General features: G+C 38.3%; 2 protein-coding genes and 1 long non-coding RNA gene across 6 annotated transcripts in view; 2 read left to right on the top strand and 1 right to left on the bottom strand.

The window, feature by feature from the left end:
* The window catches only part of LOC135101412 (uncharacterized), a 2,081-nt gene extending 401 nt beyond the window's left edge, over window positions 1–1,680 (top strand). Inside the window, exons 2-4 of the long non-coding RNA XR_010269264.1 lie at window positions 75–113; window positions 244–394; window positions 618–1,680. This is a non-coding gene — a long non-coding RNA (uncharacterized LOC135101412). The remainder of the gene's footprint in view (window positions 1–74; window positions 114–243; window positions 395–617) is intronic.
* LOC135101411 (uncharacterized) overlaps window positions 1–23,436 on the bottom strand; it is a 65,628-nt gene extending 42,192 nt beyond the window's left edge. The window contains exons 1-6 of one of the 3 annotated variants that reach the window (XM_064005342.1): window positions 23,089–23,366; window positions 18,141–18,206; window positions 17,206–17,453; window positions 16,571–17,039; window positions 5,039–5,148; window positions 631–1,816 (exon numbers count right to left, since the gene is read on the bottom strand). In XM_064005342.1, coding sequence (XP_063861412.1) covers window positions 5,114–5,148; window positions 16,571–17,039; window positions 17,206–17,453; window positions 18,141–18,206; window positions 23,089–23,200 — 930 coding nt within the window. In that variant the 5' untranslated portion in view covers window positions 23,201–23,366 and the 3' untranslated portion in view covers window positions 631–1,816; window positions 5,039–5,113. Of the gene's footprint in view, window positions 1–630; window positions 1,817–5,038; window positions 5,149–16,570; window positions 17,040–17,205; window positions 17,454–18,140; window positions 18,207–23,088 lie in introns of those variants that run through there. The other 2 variants (XM_064005343.1, XM_064005344.1) reach the window with 2 other exon arrangements.
* On the top strand, window positions 6,373–13,411 carry LOC135101410 (uncharacterized). Of its 2 annotated transcripts, none has more exons than XM_064005340.1 (4): window positions 6,373–6,822; window positions 10,796–10,900; window positions 11,513–11,618; window positions 12,265–13,411. In XM_064005340.1, exons 1-4 carry the CDS (start codon window positions 6,701–6,703, stop codon window positions 13,195–13,197), a joined length of 1,266 nt encoding a protein of 421 aa, XP_063861410.1. In that variant the 5' UTR covers window positions 6,373–6,700; the 3' UTR covers window positions 13,198–13,411. The 2 variants fall into 2 exon arrangements, with proteins under 2 accessions (XP_063861410.1, XP_063861411.1); XM_064005341.1 differs by having other exon boundaries at window positions 6,797–6,934.
* Window positions 23,437–23,945: the final 509 nt, after the last annotated feature.

Here is a 23,945-nt window from a genome sequence, read left to right as displayed (position 1 = left end):
AAATGTTCTAAAATATGGTTATTGACACTGCTTACAACTGAATGTTAATGAGTATTTTTTGTTTCTCTATACAGTCACAGAAGTGCTAAAGCTCCACAATGAACCTGAAAATCGTAAGTGCAACATTCATTATATTCCATGTATTCACAGATATGTTGAAAAATGTATTCGAGTGTTTCATAAGAAAGACAACATGGAAAGCCTGTCTCCACTTAACATTATCAACATTCTCGCTTCTTGTAGGTATTGTTGGTGGTGATGGCGGTGCTGGGGACAGCGATGGCCAGAGTGATTAGCTTCAACAGACAGTTCCCTGGCCAGAGGATAAGAGGTGTCACCAATTACGGTACCCACTCCTTTGGCCCCAATGGTTTCGACAGCAGACCTGTCGCCAGTAAGTACTCGTGTGTGTGGCGAAAAACTCACCGCATCATGCACAATATTACATGAAATACTCGTAGAATATTAAAGAATTTACTTAAGGCTCACTAAAGAGAGAACAACCAGAATTTTTAGCTCGATGTTTTTTTTTTTTTTTTTTTATGGACCTGTTGACACACGCCATGTATATCTCGATTAAATGAACACTTCATATAAATACTCTTTCTCCTTTGTAGGACTGGGAAGGCGAGGCTGAAAAGTGTTCACTCAAAGGACGCAACAAGCCACCCGGCACTCCCCCTACACCGTCTTGTTCCACACCACTGTAGCTTTAAGTGTCTCTCCTGCGTGTGTCACTTCATACAGCCAGCAGGTGTTCGCGTGCTGAGTTACTAATCCTTGACATGTAAATTTGAGGCTATTTTGTCTCAAAACAGTACGTATAGTCATTTAATGACTTTTAAATACCTAATGTTTACCGTTTTAAGGTAAAATCAAAAGTAACTCCTTTAGTTGTCAGCTGCAACAGAACACAAATCATGTGCGTTTCGTTGAAGGTTTCTGTCACTTCTGCCTTCCTGCCTGTGGCGGGGCAATTTTGCCAAGTGCGTGAGGCTCCTCACGGCACGCTGAGGACGAACTTTGTGACAGAAATGTCCTTATAAGTACAAGCAGTTGGTCGGGGTTCATATTCATACCCAAGCCAGGGATCATGTTTTCAAGATAATTGTTTTGCAAGAGTGTTCCTGGCTAACTTACAACCTTTACGAGACACTTAGGAAAGAGTAAAATTACAATTTTCATCAGGTGTAACCGCTAAAATGCACACAGGACACTTCAGTCACCCGTAAATGCTATAAGTGCTACCCTGAGCCTCGCCTCCCACCACATGCAGGAATGTGTAGTTACTCTAGTACCTGACAAGTATGTTTGCCAATATTGTCCCGAGTCACTTGTTGCCTTCATTTAGCGACTCAAATTTTTGCCTGTACATTTCTTTCCTCCCGCGTGCTGTGACGTGCGAGAGTGTGCTAGTTGCCTTCATGAAAGGATGCATTGTGTAATTGTTGTGTTTACAGTGACAGGGAAGTCTTATCGTACACAGATACACATGCTTAATGTTTCATTTGATGGAACTCTTTAGTACTTTAAGTTTAAACATATTTGATGTGATAGGAACACTTGTGATGTTCTTTATATTGTTATTATTGTTTTTTTGTTTTTGGGTGCATAAGGAAAGCTTTGTGATAATCCATTATTTACTCAGATTTTGTACTGCATAAACTATTATGGGCATTACTTTGTGTATTGAGTTTCCTCTGAGTTCATAACACTTGTTCTGTCGTGAATGAAACCGGTGAGCCGGTAAGCTTTCTGGTTCGCCTCACTCCGCGTTTGTTGGCTCCGCATCAGAGGGGCGCCACACTCAACGACACTGCCAACACAGCATGCATTAACAATAAGATTCAAGCAAAAGACATGCTTTACAGCCCTAAAAAATTTATGATGATAAATCTTCTAAAGATGTGAAACTCTCTCTCTCTCTCTCTCTCTCTCTCTCTCTCTCTTTCTCTCTCTCTCTCTCTCTCTCTCTCTCTCTCTCTCTCGTGTTACTATCAGAACACAAATGCTTTACTGTTCAGACAACCCTTCCTCCATGCGAGTGTTTATACCGAGCCAAACAGAAACATTCTACAGAAAAACGCTGTAGGATCCTTTTGGCATATTGCATAACAACAAGGTCACTCCACGACTGGTTTCTGAAAGGAATCATGTTTCTTTTTTATTTTTTTTTTTTCCTTTTCTGTTTTTGTGATCGAAGCGGATCGGCGACCGTTGGGTTTCATAATGAGGGCTCCTCGCGCTACCTGGACCCCACCAGGCTGTCACATACACTTTGCCACAGAGAAAGTAAACAAAGGTAAACAAAGGTACGTACTCCTGCTGACAGTCTACAATCTACACAGTAATATCCTTTTAGTTTCACGTGGACATTTCGGAAAAGAAAATCTTTATTCGGGGGGGAGGAAGATTTCGTAATGCAAAGAATGTCCTTACTGAATAAACAATAATAGTAAAAACAACTTCAAATACCTATTAATATATGAAATTCAGCCGGAAAACGAACTTAAAGAAATGATGTTCAGGTTTTATTACAAGTATTTGAGTTATTCATTGAGAATTTACTGGTCCCTATTGTGCCAACGCGAAACACGGCTAGTGTGAAACACGGTTAGTGTGAAACAAAGCTAGCGTGAAGGACACCTAGTGTCAACCAAAACAAGTGTGCAGCACAACTAGTGTGAAGCAAGTCTACTGTGAAACGCTGCTGGTTTGAAGCATAACTAATGTGAATGAAGGCCTGTGTGAAGCACAAGCATTGTGAACCGCGGCAAGAGTGAAAACCACCTAGTGTGAAGCATGGCTTATGCGAGGCGCACTTAGTCAAGTACAACTAATGTGACAACTACGTACTGTGAAGCGCAGTAAGTGTGAGGCACAAGTAGTGTGAATTGCCAATAGTGTGAATCACTGTTTGTGCAAGAAGGAAATACAGCAAGTGTGAAGCATGAATAGTGAAAAGCTAGGCTCGTATGAGGCGAAGCAGGCTAACGTGGAGTAGCTGGTGTGAAGCACATGCTGTGTTAAACATGGCTGCCCTTGGCTGATGTGTGTGGAAAAGATTCACATTTTCTTGAGCTGACTACCCTTTTTTAGTCTCTCTCTTTTTCTACCTTATTAATTGTTTGGTATCTATACTATATAATTTCATTTTATTTTTATACACTGGATGTTGTGCTCCATTAGCGAGCAAAAAACACCCAGGCAATCAATCAGTGAAGGCACAATAATCCCCTGCACGGACTGCTCGCCTCTCTCTACATTATTGCCCGAGTGACCGCAGCAAGCACGGCACTCTCAAGGCTCTTCCTCGCCACCCGCCACCTCACTATAAACTAAGCATACTGTGGCGAGCAGGAAAGGTGGGCAGAAAGGCACTCAAGGAAAAAAAAAAAAAAAAACGTAAATAAATAAAAGTTTGCTATAATTACCAAGACGATCGATCACCCTGACAGGTAGAAGTATTATAATGACCATTCATAACATTTTTGTCATGACTATTGTTGTTGTTGTTGTTGTTGCTGTTGTTGTTGTTGTTGTTGTTGTTGTAACCATGTATTTCTATCATTACTAATAATATTATTGTTACTGTTGCTGCTGTTGCTTCAGCTGCAGCAGCAGCAACAACAACAACAACAACAACAACAACAACAACAACAACAACAACAACAACAACAACAACAACAACAACAACAACAATAATAACCACTAACAATAGCAGCACCACCACCACCCACCACCACCACCACCATCAACAATAACAATAACAACAATAACCACTAACAATAGCAGCACCACCACCACCCACCACCACCACCACCACCACCACCACCACCATCAACAACAACAATAACCACTAACAATAGCAGCAGCACCACCCACCACCACCATCACCACCACCACCAACAACAACAACATTTAAGAACAAAATAAGGGAAGCGGATCAGACTATTACGCACACGTGGCTGCCGTTGTATAAAGTATATACTGTATAATTACATCAGTGTTATATTTCTTTATTTAATTAATTTATTTATTTATGTATTTTTTTATTTATTTGTTTATATTTATCATATTTTCCTAATTAATTAATTAGTTGATTAATTAATTTAATTTAATTAATTTATTTTTATTAATCTATTATTATCATTTATTTATTTATCCATTTATTCATTTATTTTCATTGCTGGCTTTGCGCTTGGACTTTGACAACTGTACATGGTGCTCCGCGCTACCCTGACAAAATGCACTCTGAAGCTGCTATCGCTTTTGACCGGTCGCCACCAGTCTGAAGTGGCGTAAGTTGAACACACTGCCACCAGTTGTCACCGGTTGCGACCAGTCAAATCGTTATAGTTAAACGCCCTTTTGCCTTTATTATGGGCGAGGGCCGATGAATCATAAAACAAACAGCGAGAAAAATAACCACTTCCTAATATACATTCTCAACATGCAGCGATTCTTACCATGCAAATCTCGCCCTTCTTACAGGCTGTACACGTCTTTGTGACGTAGTTTCCAGCGATGCCAGGATCGGTTTGTGAAGCGTTTTGACGTCATAGCTCAATTAGTTTTAACAGGCTTGAGTAAGTCATTGTGATTTTCAAGAATGCCGGGTACCCCAACTCTCCATGAGTCAGTGTCCTGCCTGCCCGCGAGCCTTTTTCTCCACAAGCCACACATATGCACATACATCCCAACACATATACACAGTCAAGCAAAGGAAATTATGATAAAGTAAATCAGTATTTACAAAGACAGAAGAAAAATGAAGTTCTTATTCGTATTTCAAAGGTCAGATTTTGAACGGTAATAGCAACACAAGTGAACATATGAACAGTGGATAGAATATGCAAGCAACTATAATGAACTATAATGAAGGGAATGATGAGTTGAGCAAATTATCATCTCTCAAGAAATAGCGCGGGTGGGTGGAACAGAGGTTAGTTTGACAGTTGTAGAGGCGACAACAGCACGCCGGTGATCCTTGAACCTGAACTATTGATGGTCCTTCATTGAGTTGCTCAGCACTTACCAGAGCGGGAGGGTGCTTGGTTCCAAGGGCAGAGGACACACTTGAGCCTTCTCATCTTAGGACTTGAATGCTCAACTAATTCTGAATGTGGAGCAGGTATAGACGAGCCCCTGTTAACAAAAGGAAATCCATCATAGGAACATTAACCACACTACACCCTTCTTGAGTTGAAATGCAGTTGCCTAAAAAAAAATGTCATGAAGTCAAGAAAAAAATCATGCTATAAATTTAGCAAATATTGAGAAATGGACAGATGAACTACAGAGCAATTATGAATGCAATAAGCAAAGGTAGTATCTGTCTGATACAGTATATGACTACTTCAGCAACTACACTAAGACAAATTTTCAACGTTAAAATTCTGACCTATCAACAATTAAAGCTCTTTCCCTATTCCAGTTTATTTTTACGAAAACACATGATAAAACATCAAATATCGCTGTATTGAAAATAACCGCTTCTAATAAAAAGAAAAATATATATCTTACAAGGACTGGGATCACCTGAAGATCCGCCACCCCACAGGGATCACCTGAAGATTCGCCACCCCAGATTGTCTCACCTGAAGATCCGCCACCCCAGATTGTCTCACCTGAAGATCCGCCACCCCAGACTCTCTCACTTGGTTAGGTTAGGTTAGGTTAGCCTAACCTAACCTAACCTAACCTAACCTAACAACATGAACGCATTAAAAAACTGAGTGGATATAAAAAATGCAGAAAAAAGTTTACTTCATTAAAAGTATGGGATCACCTGAAGATCCGCCACCCCAGATTGTCTCACCTGAAGATCTGCCACCCCGAGTGCGGCTGGGGTGGCGGATCTTCAGGTGATCCAAGGACTGCAGTTGAAAACAGAAAAATGCACCCGGGCCCAGATTTAGATGGTGGATATTTCATAACTATTTTATAAGCATATGAATCCAGTGCGTTGCTATACAATATCTATGTTCATATTTCACTGCACCAAAGAGCTCATTTCATTGATTATGTCTTGTTCCCAAGCACCTCCCCCGACCAATCTCTGTATATTCCTTGCCCCTGACCAAAAAAAAGAGGCATATTGAAACAGCCAAAGTTATCAGACGAAACCTCGCCTCTCTATGTGCTCGTTAAATCTTAATTACTGTGAGGCCACATAAAAAAAAAAAAAAAATGCAAGAAGGAAAAAAATGCTGAAAGAAATTTCACATCATAATTCATAAAATTGAGGAAGAAAATGTGAGAAACATTATGGCTTGGTAAGACCCACCTGGCCATCTACGCAATTTATGTTAATGGCAGGCTTCCGTACAGACTTCCTGGCACCGTGCTGGTGGAAAAGGCACCGAAAGTTGACAACAAAGTGATCAAAGTGAGATCAACATTAAGAATACAGAGAAAAATTACAACCATATCGTTCAGACTACAATGGCATCAGAAAATATTACTGTTACAGCAAACATATACGGAAAACGCCAGCAATAATGTACCTTGCAAACCTAAGTTTATCTGCATTACAAAGTTATTAAAAAAAAAATCATCAAAATTGGACTTCTAAGAGAGTAGAGAATACCAACTCCAATAGATGCGAGTCGTTGGAAAGACAAATACCGTCTAGCTCCTGAACAGCTGTCAGATAGAAACAGCTCAGTAATGTAAACAAACAGTCCACGTGGTTGTCATGGCATCGCGAGCAGTGGAGAAGGTATTCATTGCATTTTTCCTGGCTGAAGAAGAAGCTGCCAATAATAGAGCTCAGGTTGCATTGCGTCATCTTAAACAGTTCAAGAAGGAAAATGTGAGGTATGTATGACAACAAGCGTCGAGACGAAACCTTGAGCTGCCCTTATAGGAGGAGCAACATCATGCAGCCTCGCCCTCCACTCCCTGCATTCTCATATCCATGATTCTAGTGGTAAAGATGTACAAAAAAACTTGTGAAAGACTAATAAGATGATGTATTACAACTAATATTGAGACTGCATGTTTATTGACAAAATAAAATGCTTTTTCGATTTGAGATACGTACCTTTTTTTTTTTCTCCCTCCATTTGTACATGTAAACCATGTAAAAGATATATGCTACAGTTTTCAAGGTCATCTCACAAATGTGGCAAAATTTCACATTGTCTAAGAGAAGTATTGAATGTTGCCCAAAAACATATCCATTGGCTTGGACTCACAAGCCAATCAAGCAACAACAGAGGACTAAAAGAAAAAAAAAAAAAACAGGAAATAACGGTAAATCTTACCAATAGTGGCTCCTTATGTATTCAATTTTTTTTTTTTATGTAGGAGGGACACCGGCCAAGGGCACCAAAAATCCAATAAAAAAAAAAAAATCACACAGATGTCGGTCCCTGAATAAGGTCCGAAGCAGTAGTCAAAAATTGAAGTATAAGTGTCTTGAATCCTCCCTCTTCAAGGAGTTCAAGTCATAGGAAAGTGGAAATACAGAAGCAGGCAGGGAGTTCCAGAGTTTACCAGAGAAAGGGATGAATGATTGAGAATACTGGTTAACTCTTGCATTAGAGAGGTGGACAGAATAAGGGTGAGAAAGAAGAAAGTCTTGTGCAGTGAGGCCATGGGAGGAAGGGAGGCATGCAGTTAACAAGATCAGAAGAGCAGTTAGCATGAAAATAGCAGAAGATAACAAGAAATTCAACAATCCAGCGATGAGAAAGATGCTGACGAGTCAGAAGAGAAGAGTTAATGAGAAGAAAAGCTTTTGATTCCACCCTGTCTAGAAGAGTGATATGAGTGAAACCACCCCAGACATGTGAAGCATACTCCATACATGGACAGATAAGGCCCCTGTACAGAGTTAGTAGCTGTGTGGCGGGGGGGGGGGGGGGGGTGAGAAAAGCTGGCAGAGACATCTCAGAATGCCTAACTTTATAGAAGCTGTTTTAGTTATAGGTGAGATGCAAAGTTTCCAGTTTAGATTGTAAGAAAAATAGACAACCTGAGGATGTTCAGTGTAGAAGAGGGGACAGTTGAGTGCCATTGAAAAAGAGGGGATAGTTGTCTGGAAGGTTGCATCAAGTTGATAGGTGGAGGAATTGAGCTCTTGAGGCATTGAGCAATACCAAGTTTGCTCTGCCCCAATCAGAAATTTTAGAGAGATCAGAAATCAGGCATTCTGTGGCTTCCCTGTGTGAACTGTTTACTTCTTGAAGGGTTAGACATCTACAAAAAGACGTGGAAAAGTGCAGAGTGGTATCACCAGCGTAGGAGTGGATAGGACAAGAAGTTTGGTTTAGAAGATCATTGATGAATAATAGGAAGAGAGTGAGTTACAGGACAGAACCCTGAGATGTTAATGTTGACAGAGTTGAAAGAGTTTGACTAGGCAAAATGTAAGCACGGAGGCACAGTTTCGGAGAACAATAGGAGGGACCCCATCAGATCCATAAGCCTTCCGAGAGTTTAGGCCAGCAAGGGTATGGAAAAATCACTGTGAAGAATTTTAATAGGTAGTATGAAGTAGTCAGAGGGTGGAGGAGAGGGAGGAACAAGCCCTGAATTGCCCAAGGTAGAGTTTTTAGCAAAGGTTTGAGTGAAGTCTTTAACTTTAGAGATAAATGTGATAGTGGTGCCATCTGGTTAAAATAAAGGAGGGAAAGAAGAAGAAGCAAAGTCATTAGAGATGTTTTTGATTAGGTGACAGAAAGTCACCAAAATCTTGAAAGATTTTGACACTTTCTATTAATGAAGTTTTTGGCTAGTTGGAGAACAGACTTGGCATGGTTCCAGACAGAAATATAAAGTGCATGAGATTCTGGTGATGGAAGGCTCAAGTACCTTTTGTGGGCCACCTCTATATCATGTGTAGCACGAGAACAGGCTGTGTTAAACCAAGGTTTGGAAGGTTTAAGTTGAGGAAAAGGATCAGGAATGTATGCCTCTATGCCAGACACTATCACCTCTGTTATGTGCTTGGCACACAGAGACGGGTCTCTGACATGGAATCATTAATCATTCCAAGAAAAATTAGCAAAATACCTCCTCAGGTCCCCCCAAATAGCAGAGGCAACATGCCCGAGGCACCTCTGCCTAGGGGGATCCTGAGGAGGAATTGGAGCATAAGACATGATACAGATATGAGACTGTGATTGGAGGAGCCCAACAGAGAAGAGAGGGTAACAGCAAAAGCAGAAGGATTAGAGGTTAGGAAAAGGTCAAGAATGTTAGGTGTACCTCCAAGATGGTCAGGAATACAAGTAGGGTGTTGTACCAGTTGCTCTAGTTCATGGAGGATAGCAAAGTTAAAGGCTAGTTCACCAGGATGGTCAGTGAAGGGAGAGGAAAGCCAAAGCTGGTAGTGAACATTGAAGTCTCCAAGAATGGAGATCTCCACAAAAGGAAAGAGAGAATGTGCTCCACTTTGAAAGTTAAGTAGTCAAAGAATTTCTTATAATCAGAGGAATTAGGTGAGAGGTATACAGCAAAGATAAATTTAGTTTGAGAGTGACTGTAGTCATAGCCAGATGGTGGAAAATTAGGAAGATTCAAGAGCATGGGCATGAGAGCAAGTTAAGTCTTTGTGCACATAGATGGAGCATCCAGCTTTGGAATGAAAATGACGATAGAGAAAGTAGGAGGGAACAGAAAAGGGACTACTGTCAGTTGCTTCAGACACCTGTGTTTCAGTGAGGAAAAGATGAGGTTTAGTAGAGGAGAGGTGGTGTTCTACAGATTGAAAATTAGATATAAGACCGCAAATGTTGCAGAAGTTAATGAAGAAAAGTTAAGGGGGTTGTCAAGACATTTAGGGTCGATACCAGAAGAGCAGTCTGACCTGGGGACATTTGTGGTCCCCTCCCCAGATGAGAACTCCGAGGCTGGTATAGGAGTCGCCATGATAATTTTGAATTTTGAGTGAAGGGTACATGTGTAATTAGGTGCTTGTAGTTTTGCATGAAGGAAGAGAGTTGTTTTTGGAGGGCAGGCTGTGACTGCCTCCTTGTGTTGTGAGACACAAAGGGAAACATTCAGTGAGGTCACAACTGGGTTTAATGATAAATTAACAGCACCCCCTAATCCAGTGCTTTAGACCTCAGTGGGAATAATTAATGTTTCAGCAGGTGCCTAGTGCCCCTCTCCAGGGCAAACAAGCAGCATTTTCGGGAGGGGGAGGCCAAAATAGGCTAAATTTGGAAAACCTCATGAGTCTCAGGAGAAAATCCTGCTTTTGGGGAAATTCCTAAACAATGGTCTGCAAACAGGGAGTTTCTGCCCCCCCTATGCTATCCTAACCTATTGGAGTCTCACTAATTTTGGTGCTTTGCCCCCTATATCCAGTTTTACACTATCCTAACTTGCAAAATTACTGTTTAACACAATACATCCTATCTTCTTTTTCTCTTCCCCAACAAGTTTGGGGACCTGGTGGGAAAGCAGGGTTTTAGGGTGGGAGGAGCAAAATTACACCAAGTTTGGACATTCATGAAAACATGTAAGGATGAGATGCCATACAATTTTGAAAACTGGAAATTTCTAGCTTAACCTAACTTAACCTAACCCCCCTTGACCCCACCTAAGGAGACTAACCTAACCTGGGAGGCTTTGTCCTCCCTAGACCCCAAAACAGAACCCCCATACACATGTTGTACAGTGAGTATTCATCACCATATGTACATAATTTAGCTGTTCCATGAGGAGCTGCTATTGGTAAGATAATCCAAAATGAAATAATAATTACAGTGTGAAATTAATTGCCACTGCTAGAGTCCATCATACTATGTTAACTTACTATCACGAATCATATTTACAGATATCTGAAAACATCCAGACCACAACAGGTAGATACTACTGCCCATATGGATGAACACAAAGCTGCCGTCATGAGGGAGCCAAAAGCAGCAAAAAGACGCAGAAAGTAAGTGTGTCTTAATAATGTAGAAAGAGAACAGGGCTGTGTCCCAAAGTTTATAAGCACAGGGGATGCAGATATCAATATAAGTTATCACAATGAAAATGTGAGTAAAGTCTTATAATGAGTGGCTACAGGAGGAGGCACACATGCAGTTTGTAAATTCAGAAAATTAATAAAAAATAAATAAATAAATAAAATAGCAACAGATGGCAAGAGATGCAACAGACTGAAAGTTTCAAGATAAGTTACAGAATGACAGTTATGAGACTTTGTTTTTGTTTTTACCTTATTTAAAAGTGCTGTCTCACTTATTGGAGATATGTTCCTTAAATAGGTGATTAGGGGCCAAGCTAGAATAAGCATATAAAAAGGGGAGAATATTGAACAGTGACAATATTTATAGAAAGTAAAACATATTAACAGAAAGGAAAAGGTCTTGATTGTCATTACATGTATTCTTTGTTACCCACATGCAAAATAATGAAATTAACTAAAGACAATGTCTTACAAGACTAATGTGCTGATAAACTGGTGCTTTCAGTATCTGTATAGTAATATACAGTATTATTTTGGTCTTGTTAGCATCAAAGAGAGATAATTATTTTTCTTTTCAAGAGGTGGAAGGTGTGCCGAAGACTATCTCCAGAAAGGCGGGATGATGGCATTCTACAATCTCAGCGACTTTAACACTCACTTTGGCATGACTCGCACCCAAGTAGAGGTTTGAAGATTTCCCATCATTGTTTATGTGTAATTTAGATATATACAAAAAGATTTTTCTTCAAAAATTGAAGGAAATCAGTAAATGATGTTAAAATGAGTGTGGCAAGTTGATCATCTTTTGATTATGAATTCTTGCCTTTCCTAGTTATTGCTTGTTTGTTTTCATCCCCTCCTCATACCATATATTTCCTTCTCAGTGTTTAGAGCATAATTCAAAGCAAATTCCACATACACACCAATAGGCCATTATTGCAAAAGCAGAAGAGATACTTCGCTTGAGTCCACTAAAGGATTACAAAGCATAGTCTGTTGGTTAGAGATGCCTCAGGCCACTTTAACACAAACTTTGGTGTCCCAGATTCTGAAGATTGAAACCAAGCTACTGATAACCTCTGCATTTACAGAAGAACCATTAGTAGTAGCAGATCAACAAAAGTATAACCTCATAAACATGTATTATTCCCAAGCATGTACCACACATAACTATATTGAATCTGTTGCGAGATCTGTACCAGAAAGTATCCATATAGTACACAGATGGTTTCAGCAGCAACTTGCACTGAATTAAAAAAAAATGTTAAACCATTACAGTTACAATAATTCTCATTTCAGAAGATAATCATACATGCTGTGGTCTTTTTCAGGGACTGCTCAATGAACTTCAGCCTCACTACCCATATGAAAGAGGGTCCAAGCTGCCTCTAGAAAATGTTGTGTTGGCTAGCTTACGAGTGTTGTCCAGCCAGGAATCTTACGGAATGATTGCTGAGAGATTTCAAACCAGTAAGTCTGTTATCTGCACTTCACTGCATACATTCTGCAGTCTTGTCTCAGGTAATCTTGAAAACCACATCAGATGGCCTGTTGGCAATGCCATAAGAGGAACCATACAAGGATTTGAAGAGGTTGGTTTTCCAGGAACGCTTGGTGCTATGGATGCCTTTCACATACCAATTAACAAGCCCAAAGATGTTCAGGAACCAGATGAATACATGAAGGAAAATACCATGTATTGCACTACTCTGTTAGCAGTTTGTGACAATAAGTACAAATTTACATATGTCAATGTCGGACACCCTGGAGCCTTTGACAATTCTGATGTGTTCAAGAGGTGTGAGCTGCACAAAGCATTTCAAGAGGATCCTGATTCTCTGCTTCCTTGTGACTTCCACATAGGAGGCAAGGTGTATCCTTTCCATATCATAGCTGATGCTGGGTTCCCTCTGTCTGAATATGTGATGACCCCATATGCAGATGATGGTCATTTGAAACACAAAGAGCGAGAGTACAACAGGCAACACTCATCAGCCTTGTTGACAGTTTCTAAAGCAGTGGGCGTATTGAAGGCAAGGTACAATCGCTTAAAGTTACTTCAGATGCAGCATCTTGCACAGTGTAGCATTGCTATCAAAGCTTGTTGTATTCTTCACAACATCTGTGTTCATAGTAGTGATGCAGAGACTTATGGTGTTGATGAAGTGCCTCCTCTCATTACAGCTCCTTGTGTCCATTTGGAATCGAATGTTGCTGGAGAAAGTAAACGCAGTATTATTGCAGATTCTCTCTTCTTGGAGTAACTAAGCCAGGAACTAAACATAGGTCACTTACATTCTCAAATTTTACTTATTTTAGAGATCTGTATTATATTTTTCACATATCCTTTCAAACAGGTGCTGATAACACTGTGCCGCTACTTTTGTATTTTGAGGTATGCCAATGAAAGAGGGACCTAAATTACGTTCTTTTCCATCATGTAATTATATTCAAATACTAATATTTTAATTTCACTTATTTCCATTGTTTCCTTTAATCATCCTCTTAATTATATTTATATCGAAACAAAGGTGACCACATAATTTTTGTAAAGATTGGCTCTTCAAAACATTAATAAATATTTTGGTATCTAAAAACTTCACTTGGGATCAGGCTGAAAGCAATTATTCTTTTTTGTAAAAATTAATAACAGAACTTAATTAAAGCTTATCTTTTTGTAGTCATTTATATTGTGTATAAAGGCTACTAATACTGATTAGCAATGTATGTAATTATTATGCTTCCATAAGTCAAATGATCCCAGGAAAACTTCAGGTAACTATACATCTGAGGCCCAAAAATAGAATCCTTAGAGTACTTGTAATATCCTGACTACTTACACTGCCACTGCCATCACCACCATTTACTTCAAACATATTTTATGTACCACTGCAGCATATGGATGCCTAGTCATCTTAATTGCTAATGATTTCCTAATAATGATCTTCACTCTTGTGTATCCTCCCTCATGGTCTTAGACCCTGTTCAAATCATGGAAGCTTTCCACAAGAGATGGTTTCACCAAGCAGGAGCTGTGCCACTGACCTTGGCTGGAATCATGAGTTATGCCACTGTAGTCTTAGCATGTATGTGAAAGAGCCAGCATGTGTTTGGTTCCTGCATCGGCAATGGACATGGCGTAAGAAAAGATAAAGACAACACTGGATTCACTCTTTTCTATGTGACAAACTAACCCATGGGATATTCATAACATTGTATCCCAAGTTGAGTGACCATGAAGACAAATTCTTTAATTAGTACTTCAGGATGTTGATAAAATCATTCAACAATCTAATGGAACAAATTCAATTGACTAGGATCACAGGCCAAGCTAGCCAATGGTAGTGCAATGTGGCCTTCAAACCACCAAGTGTGTATGCTTCCATTCAAATGCATGTAAATTAACCAGAGCATTTTCCACGTGGTTGGAAGGTAGACCTTGACCTGTCCAGAAATGGGAGAAAAAAACTGTGGGAGAAAAAAGAAATGTGGGAGAAAAAAACTGTGTGCTTGTATGTAAATGCCTCCATTGACTTACATTGTAATTGCACCACTGCGGTTTGAACTGCGGGGGTGAAACTGCTTAATGTGAATAGGGCCTCACTATACACCTTGCCAGCTATGCACAACCAGCTACTTTCTTTATAACTACTGCGCTCACTCAAACATCCCTTTCCTTTACATAGTGAAACTATGTACAGTGGAGATACTGAAACCCATATTTCAAAAATGTAATTCATGGATTAATTTTTCATTATGTTACCTTAATACAAAAAATAAAAAATGTATATAAATATTCATAAACCAAATAAAAACCACAATATGTACTATAAATGAGGGCATCAGGATCATAGGGGCTCAAATACCATCTCCCCAAATAAGGAGTTACACATATCAAAAAAATTGGGAGTTCTTCCTCTGTCAAGCTATGACATTTGCAACACTGTTTTCCAGCTTCCATATGGTTGAAAGTCTTGTAGTAGCAAATGGAGTCACGACTTATCAGCTTGGGATTCATGTGTTGTGTGCGGTGGTTGAGCCAAGCAGAGCATTCATTCAGGACAAGCCAGGCTCAAGTCCAGAGAGAGGGAACTAGCCAGTGGAAGCGTTTGACACACGGCGCATAACCATCTTTCGCCCAATCAGCGTTTTTCTCTATAAGAAATGGAGCCAATCACCACGCTGCTCACTAGCCTTCCTCATGCTTCCTTCCCGAGTCCTACCCAAATCTCCTTCATACACAATCTTTTCCTCTGACTAACCAGTGCCACCTTTGTCTTACCATCATTACTAACTCATTACATCATTACATGACTTCATCTAACATAACATTCATTCATTCTTCAATTTGTTGCTTTCTTTCAAGTAACTAATGTACTGTAATACCAATATTAATATTTTCTCCTATTTTTTTTTCAATACTCGTAGCCTATGATACTTTTCCTTCATGTAGTTTATTGTATTATTATTATTATTATTATTATTATTATTATTATTATTATTATTATTATTATTACTGTTGTTATATTGTTCTTTTTTGCTTTTTTGTTTTACTTCAGGTAAAACATTTTATTAAGGTTTAAATCCCAGGGCATGCAAAAAATGCACACGTACTTAAAGGGGGTTACATTTTACATGATTGTGCATATGCACACCCTACATTTTTTTATTTTTGGTCAAAAAAATTCTGAAGAGCAGGGCTTTTGTCTGAAACTTAGTTGAAATCGATATCTTTCTTAGAAGTGGTGTTACTATTGATAAACTTTAGATGCAGTTTTCTCAATTTAAAAAAAATGGTGCTTGAGCCCCTATGGTCCTGATGCCCTCAAATACACAATCAGTTCCTTCTGAGTTGTTATATCTCAAAACCATTGAAATTTGTTCAAATAACCACATTTAGGAAGTTTTGGTGTCTGGAAATAAATCTTTAAATAAATTAAATTATCACAATAGAAGAGATAATGAGTACACTAATAATATTGATTTCTGAAATGAATAACATGCATTATGTTCTTATTTGCTTATTGAAAAAATGCAATATCTATAAAAATTTTAAGAGACTTAGTTTCTAAGCCAGAAACTCCTGTAAATTTAACATGTTATATATATATATATATATATATATATATATATATATATATATATATATATATATATATATATATATATATATATATATGTGTGTGTGTGTGTGTGTGTGTGTGTGTGTGTGATAACTCTCTCTCTCTCTCTCTCTCTCTCTCTCTCTCTCTCTCTCTCTCTCTCTCTCTCTCTCTCTCTCTCTCTCTCTCTCTCTCTCTCTCTCATTTCTATAACATCTGATAAAATCATTAAAATCTTACATCCATGGAAATCTTACTTATATCTGGGATACACAACAGCCTTACCCATAAATGCAGCCTTATGTGGAAAGTGGTTTAGTTTTTACCAATACTTCATTATTTGAACCAAATGATAATTTGCAGCAATTAAAATTCTATCTTTCACTGCACCAAGGTAGACATATAAATACTTCATGCAAAATTACAGACTCATTAAAAATAGTGCATCATTAAGTGGCATATAAGTTTCAAAAGAAAGTGATCATTGCAATAAGATTTCCATATCAAGAATTCTTATTCTTTGATTGCATAATACCTTCTAGCACCAATTCTTGCTTTTTGAGAAGTAATTCTTGAGTTTTTGAAAGAGTTTCAAGCTTGGACACCATTTTCTGCAAAGTTTTCAATTTCATTCTGTCTCTTCTTTCTTTTCTCTTTTTGTAATTATGTTCCTTAGTTTCTTTTTCACTTACTTCTTGCAGGAACTGTTCCAATAATTCTTCACGCCTTCTCTCTTTCTCTGAATAATTATCAACATTATTCAAAGACTCATCATACTTTCTCTTGCCCTGACTTGGAATTGTACTGAAAACTGAAGTCACTGTCTGAAGCTGGGGATAATCAGACTCAGCGAAGGAGGTATCCATCGAATCCTCTAATTTTATGGCTATGCCATTATCTGTGTTCTGTTGTTCAGTATCTGTACTCTCAGTTTTAATCATACTGACTGAAATCTTGCCTGGTACAGGTGATTCACATGATGGACTCAGGAGTTCATCAAGTTGCTGGGGAAAATCAAGAATCTTTGGTAATTTTGATATTACCAGTGAATTATTCACAGTAAACTATCTATTACATCCAATGTTCTAGTCAGTAACCAACTATGAATAACTCCCTTCTGTCTCTCCATAAAGACATATGCATACATGTGAGTACATCTCAGAAACAAACCTGATAGTATTCCCATACTCTGCGTCCAGCCCCACTGGTTCTTTGGCGAAATTTTATCCTCTTGTAAGTAGTGACAAGGTTGCTCCATTTGTTGCGTATCTTCTCAATCGAAATATTATAAGAGTATGAACGCAGTTCTTCTTGGATCTCCCTATAAACTTGATTTCTTTCAAACCTGGAGGCACAGAACTTCTCAAAGCGGTCACGTATGCACTCGATGAGCAGCAGTGTTGCATTGTGAGTGAAGTCTGGAACCAAAGTAAAAAATATATATTGAAATTAAGATGCTTTCTTTTTTTTCTACATATCTGCATCCAAAAGCCTATTTTTGAATATCCATAAAGAGTATGGGCTACACAGGATTTCACTGGGCAGCAGCCAACTGCCTTAGAAGAAGACAGCTGGGAAATAGATTAGAATGACTGATCAAAGTGCCAGATATCAGGAATATGGTTACATTAATGTTAATCATTGTTCAATCATTGGTTGGAGTAAGACATTTCAGTGTCCTAGATCCAAAACTAGTTATTCTCACACCAACTCATCAAAAACCTCAGCTACCCACAACCAGACCCATCTAGAGTAAGGTGCCAAGGATTTCTCTATTGCCCACAAGATGCATTTCTTATTACATCTGACTGTTAGAGACATCCCTATGCCTACCTTTGTGTGTAAAAAAAGAGTTTCTCTAAATATACTGCAGATCATGCCAAACGTCACATCAAATCTTAAAACAGAAAAGGAATTTCTCACATACTTGGTATCATGCTCATATTTCTTTCCCATAAATATATGTTTTACATCTATGCCATCCTGATGTTAAAATCTATATACAGCAGTGCCCCTAAGTATTCACTGTATCTGCACTTAGTCCTCCATTCCCCACTACTTTCAAAGTCTTTCCTTATATTCAATACAAATAAAAATATACCTACCTCCTTCATCCACTGCACTGCTTTCACTAAGGGCTAATAAAAACTTCTCATTTGCATATTCTTGGTCTGAAAAACAAATCATAACTTACTTCAGAATATTAAACTTCCTAAATGGACAATGCTTTGCCTCACTTAGATAAGTCCCAGGTTGCACTAACAACCACGTCTCAATCTCTTGGCCACGTAACACCAAGGGGTTTTTTATACTGAATCTATTAAAATGTTACGACCTCTTATACCAGTGGCCCCATCCATCACCCACCAATAGATACTCAAAGAAGTGATAAGTGAAAATTACTGTACCATGAAGCACACAAATAGATGTGCCACTCTGAAGAACAATGAAGAACATAGAACATAAGAAAATACAGGAAGCTGCAAGAAGCCATTATTCCCTGTATGAAACATATCTACCTATTTCCACCTATCATCACCATCCATAAATTTATCTTATCTTTTAAAGCTCCCTGTGACTGAACACTAGCAACCTGATTACTAAGTTCATTCCATTCATTTACCACTCTATTTGAGAATTAATTCCTTCCCATCTCTTTCTTAAAGCTAACTTTTTTCAGGCCTGAACCCATTATTTACTGATCCTGAGAATTTTGCTTTCATCACTCTTATTATATCCCTTATCCCATTTAAAGGCTTCTATCATGTCCCCTCTTAACATATGCCTCTCTAAGGAATGTAAATCTAAAAGTGTCACATCTAAAAGTCTCCTTTTTGTAAGGGATATCCCTCATCCCATGTATCCTTTTAGTTATTCTCCTTTGTACTGATTGTAATAGACCTTCCTGTAATTGGTGAAACTGCAGAGAATGCTTGTAATTAGTTTACTGGAGCAGTGTCACCGCATCTGTTACCTGAACTGAAGATGCTGCTGAAAAAGGACTAATTTGAGAACTGAGGAGACATTGTCCAGAAGCATTTCCAGCCATGAAGGGAATGATGGGGTCAGTAAGGAGTACCAGGGGATCTATTTCAAAAAGACTTTAGAGTTCAAAGCCATAAATAAAGCTACTTTTTATCCCTTGGTTAAAGGTCAAATAATTTTTAATCATCTCATATGCCATGAAATATACAGTGAATTAATGCCTGGAAAATGCTGATTACTGATCATTCTTCAGTGAAATGTGTTTCCATTTCAAAGATTTACTGCAGACTGTGATGTTTTTTTAAATGAGATGAAGTACCATACTAGTGACTGTCATACCCAAGTTAAAGTATTTACCCAGCACATACACCACCTGTGGATAAAACATTGATACTGTACTTGTTGAAATACTAGAAATTATCCAGAGCTACATTCACCTTATATTTGTAGAAAAACTGTCTTTACTGATACATTCTGGTGTTTTGAATGAATATGATGACAACCTCCATTGCAAGTAATTTTTCTAAACTCTCATCCCAAACTGAAACTAGAGTTCAGACAAAACTAAGGTTATTCTTTATTATAAGTCCGTGTCATGTGTAACAACAAAACTTACATATTATGTAGGACATCCTGTGGCCTTCCCATGAAAATAAAAATCTTTTTGGGGATGAGTCTAACATGTCAGTAATAGATCCGAGAATGTACTGCATCTTAGATTTTTTTCAAGTACAGCGAGCTTTGCACCACTCTCTCAACCCTGCACTAGCCACTGGTTCAATTGGTAGTGTGTGTGTTTGTATGTTTGTTTCCAGTACGGAAAAGCACATGCTCACTTGTATCTCTTTTGTTCAGCTAATGAGAGTTGTCTTTTTAGTGATATATTGGAATGTCACCGAATGTCATTTACTTCTGGACAACAGATCAATTATTTTCAGCCAATCACTGCATGCATACATGGCAGCTGCAGCAGTCAGCTGGCTACCCAGCTGTGTCACAATGGCAGCTGAGTGCAGTGGACGCAAATTTAAGTACTGGGATTTTATTGTGCAGTTCCATAAGCAAGACAACTTTGGTGTATATTTCTTAAGATCACACAGTGTTTTGTCAAAATCAATCTTGGGCTGAACAAACAATGGCATTAGTACCCTCTGAGTACGAAGAAGAGGAGGTCGACCAATCACACCCTGGACCTTCCACTTCCTTTAAAGGTATACAGTTAGGTCAGGTTAGGTTAAGTTAGTGTCTTTAAGGCAGATCCCAGGGGACCTGTTAGGTTAGGATAGGTTCGGTAAGATTAGTGTCCTTAAGGGGGTCAAGTGGCACAAGGTCAAGTTTAGTAGAGGAGAGGTGATGTTCTACAGATTGAAAACTAGATCTAGGGCTGCAAATGTTGCAGAAGTTAATGAATAAAAACTTTATTGGGGTGTCAAGACACTCCAGGTCAATACCAGAAAAGTAGTCCGACCTGGGGACATTTCTGGTCCCCTCCTCAGATTAGGACTCAAAGTGTGGTGTAGGAGTTGTCATATTTAACTTAGAATTTTGAGTGAAGGGTGTGTGTGTAATTAGATGCATGTAGTTTTGTGTGAAGGAACAGAGTTGTCTTTAGAAGGCAGGCTGTGACTGCCCTCTTGCACTGTGAGACTCAAAGGGAAAAGTTCAGTAAGGTCAGAGCTGGGTTACTGATGAGTTCACAGCACCCCTGATCCAGTGTTTCAAACCTCACTGGGAGTAATTATCATTTTGGCAGGTGTCTACTGCCTCCTCCTGAGGTAAGATTAGGTTAGGTTAGTGTCCTTTTCAGTCTGTAAACCTGTACAGTGTTTAATATGTATATATACATACCTCTTAGGGAAATGTATAGTATGTATATATACGATTTTGTTTTTGAGCCACATTAAGATCTTCAATTTTGTTTGTATATATAAGATTTGTCACTAACAGTAACAAAAAATACTTTGACAAGTCAGGAGTGAATGTTTTTATATACATACCTATCTTTTGGACACAGAGTTATTATAGACTGAATACTTTTATTAGGAACTGACATATTTGTGGATCATCTTGTTTTTTCGATGCCTATGTCAACATGTATATGATATGAAAGCAATAGAATTAAACTGAAAATTACAGTATTGGTGAGGGATAAAGATTTTGGTTATAAATGTTTAGGTGCACTGACACAGTTGGCTACACAGGGCAGGTTAACGTGTTTCCCCAAAAATTGTCACATGAAAAAGGTATGTTACTTTCACCTAGGAAGTTACTTCTCAAATCTATAATCAGTAAGACATAAAAAATAAGAAACAAGACTTGAGAGTAATCTGAAAAGAAAACTGAAGGTCGTAAAATTCATAGTATTTTCTTTTCTTTGAGAACTGCAGGCGTAGTAGCCACAGCCTTGAGATGTGAGGTGTTGCCAGATGTGCATCCAACCACTTTGTTCACCACAGTTCTTGTTTATTTATAGGAATATGTAATATAAAGAAGTACTTATTTATTACAAACACTACAGGGTTGTAGAAAGTGTATGTAACGGTGAGCATAAAAGCATATAAAAATAAAATCCCTCATCCCTAGTCTGATACTGTGAGAAGGGAAAAATCCAAGAATCGCAATTATATGGTAGCCACACTTCCATTCAAAGCATGGGAATAATATATATATATATATATATATATATATATATATATATATATATATATATATATATATATATATATATATATATATATATATATATATATATATATATATATATATATATATATATATCAAATGATTTGTTATTTTTTCTCATTTCATGGAGTAGATAAAAAAAAAATACTACCTAACAAGACCCCTATCTCTGAGAAAGCACAACACTGTATGTCTTAAACTATGTTAGGTTAGATTACAATAGTATCCTTAAGGGGGCTTTACTGGGTTTTATTTATTTTTGTTTATTCTTCATATTTATACGTAAATCAGTTTCAATAAGCAATTAAAAAGTAATTTAGAGTGAAACAAAAGGTTTGAAGTGTTATCTGAAAGACAGACACTAGTTTAGGTCATGTTGATACAGGTTGGTCCGGTTGGACAAAGCCTTTGTGAATTTGTGGTGTACACAAAATGAACGGGTCAGGCTTGAGTACTTTACATTTTTTATGTATGTGTCCAGATGAAGCAGCCTTCCTACCTTTATTTTTAGCTAAAGCCACGAGTCAACTCAAGGGATTTTAATAGGTAAATATCATAGGCCAGAACTTATGATGTGTCAATTAAGCCACACCTCCTTTCTCATCCCCACTCCATGTCCTTCTCTCCATCCCACTCCACCTTGTTTCTACATTTCTCATACCCTCTTTCTCTCTCTCTCTCTCTCTCTCTCTCTCTCTCTCTCTCTCTCTCTCTCTCTCTCTCTCTCTCTCTCTCTTTCTCTCTCTCTCTGTATGAATGTATGTATGAAGGAAATATGAGAAGCATGGTGGATAAGGAGAGAGAAAGGAATGGGGATGTGGATGGGGAGAGGAAGAAGGCAGGCCCAAGATTCATGTCAAAGGCAGCTCTAGCCAGTAACAGCTGCCATGAAAAAAAAAAAAAAAAAGAGATGACAGATGTTACTTTTGTTAGAAATATTGATAGGAAAGCTGCTTTATCAAGCAGGGAGCTGTCTGTACATTTACAGACTTTATTTATTATATAAATGATATGATATAAAACTATTTTTAATATGTAAAAAAAAAAGGCTGCTTTTTTTGTTTTCTTTTTGGATTTTTTAATACCAACCCTGACCTCAGATTTGCCAGTAACAGGTAGAACTCGACTAAGTAACCTATCATACAGAAACCTGCTTGAAAAAAAAAAAAATAAATAAATAAATAAAATAAAAAAATAATAAAAATAATAATAATAATAATAATAATAATAACAATAATAATAATAATAATAATAATAATAATAATAATAATAATAATAATATACGTACATACATACATACATAGTTGTGCCTGCCAGTGTGCGGTGGGCTTACACAAACACCAAAATACTCCCGCCGTTGAATATTTTCCGAATCAATGAACTTACCTTGCTGAATTCTTTCTTCTTCTTCCTTTGATGCAATTATCGTAACAGATCGACACCCGTCAGACAGTTCGAAGGTCTGATAGACCTCCCCGTCACCCTCAGCTTCACTCATGCTGGCACTGAAGCTTTCTGCTTGTTGTGGTCATGACGTCACATATCACCTGTCTAACTTCGAGAGATTGCCTTTGCAACGGCCCATTCTCAGGTGTCTTTTTCACTTAATTTTTGCTTTGATCAATTATTATTGTTTTGTTTATAAGCAAAAAAAAAGTAGACCAGAGCTGAAGCAGATGACCCTCTTTTTTCAATTTCACTTGTGGCTTGTGACATGCATGACAAAGCGAATTATGTTGATCACCACTTACAGATTATTCAATGTATAAGGATAACATTTGCTGGTTGTCAAGCCAGAGGGGGTGCTCTCTGCTTGCACCGTTTTGCCTACCCTGCTCCTAAAGACGTATAAATTTTAACACCGCTGTACACAAAAGCGTTTTGGTCGCGCGACTCGGCAGCGCTGCCGAGTCGCGGGAAAGTGGTTTCCCAGAGTTTTCATTGTTTTCCTAAGTAGGTTTTCAAACGAGCGCTAAATACACGCGACTGAGGCGGTTAGTTGGCTGTCCCAGCGACCGATCGCGGCGATTGGTTGCTTGGAGCCCTTTTCACACGGGCGACTTTGTGCCGCTCGAACGCGCGATCGCAAGGGAAGAGAAGAGAAGAGGAGATGGAAAAGTGGAAGGATAGTGTGGTGCACTGTGAAACTATAAAGAAAAGAAGAAAAAAACATAAGGAAAAAAATAAGGAATTGAGGAAGGAATGTTGTACTGTGAAATAATAATAATAATAATAATAATAAT

The sequence above is a fragment of the Scylla paramamosain genome, chromosome 6 (assembly GCF_035594125.1).
Source record: "Scylla paramamosain isolate STU-SP2022 chromosome 6, ASM3559412v1, whole genome shotgun sequence".
Classification (NCBI taxonomy): Eukaryota; Metazoa; Arthropoda; class Malacostraca; order Decapoda; family Portunidae; genus Scylla; species Scylla paramamosain.
The sequence above is the reverse complement of the archived record's forward strand: the minus strand, read 5'-3'. Positions and strand labels throughout refer to the sequence as shown.

Coding starts and splice junctions, on each gene's coding strand:
- LOC135101410 (XM_064005340.1), top strand. CDS start 6,701: ATGGCATCGCGAGCAGTGGAGAAGGTATTCATTGCATTTTTCCTGGCT. Junction 10,901..11,512: donor GCAGCAAAAAGACGCAGAAA/GTAAGTGTGTCT, acceptor TTTCTTTTCAAG/AGGTGGAAGGTGTGCCGAAG. Junction 11,619..12,264: donor TGACTCGCACCCAAGTAGAG/GTTTGAAGATTT, acceptor GGTCTTTTTCAG/GGACTGCTCAATGAACTTCA.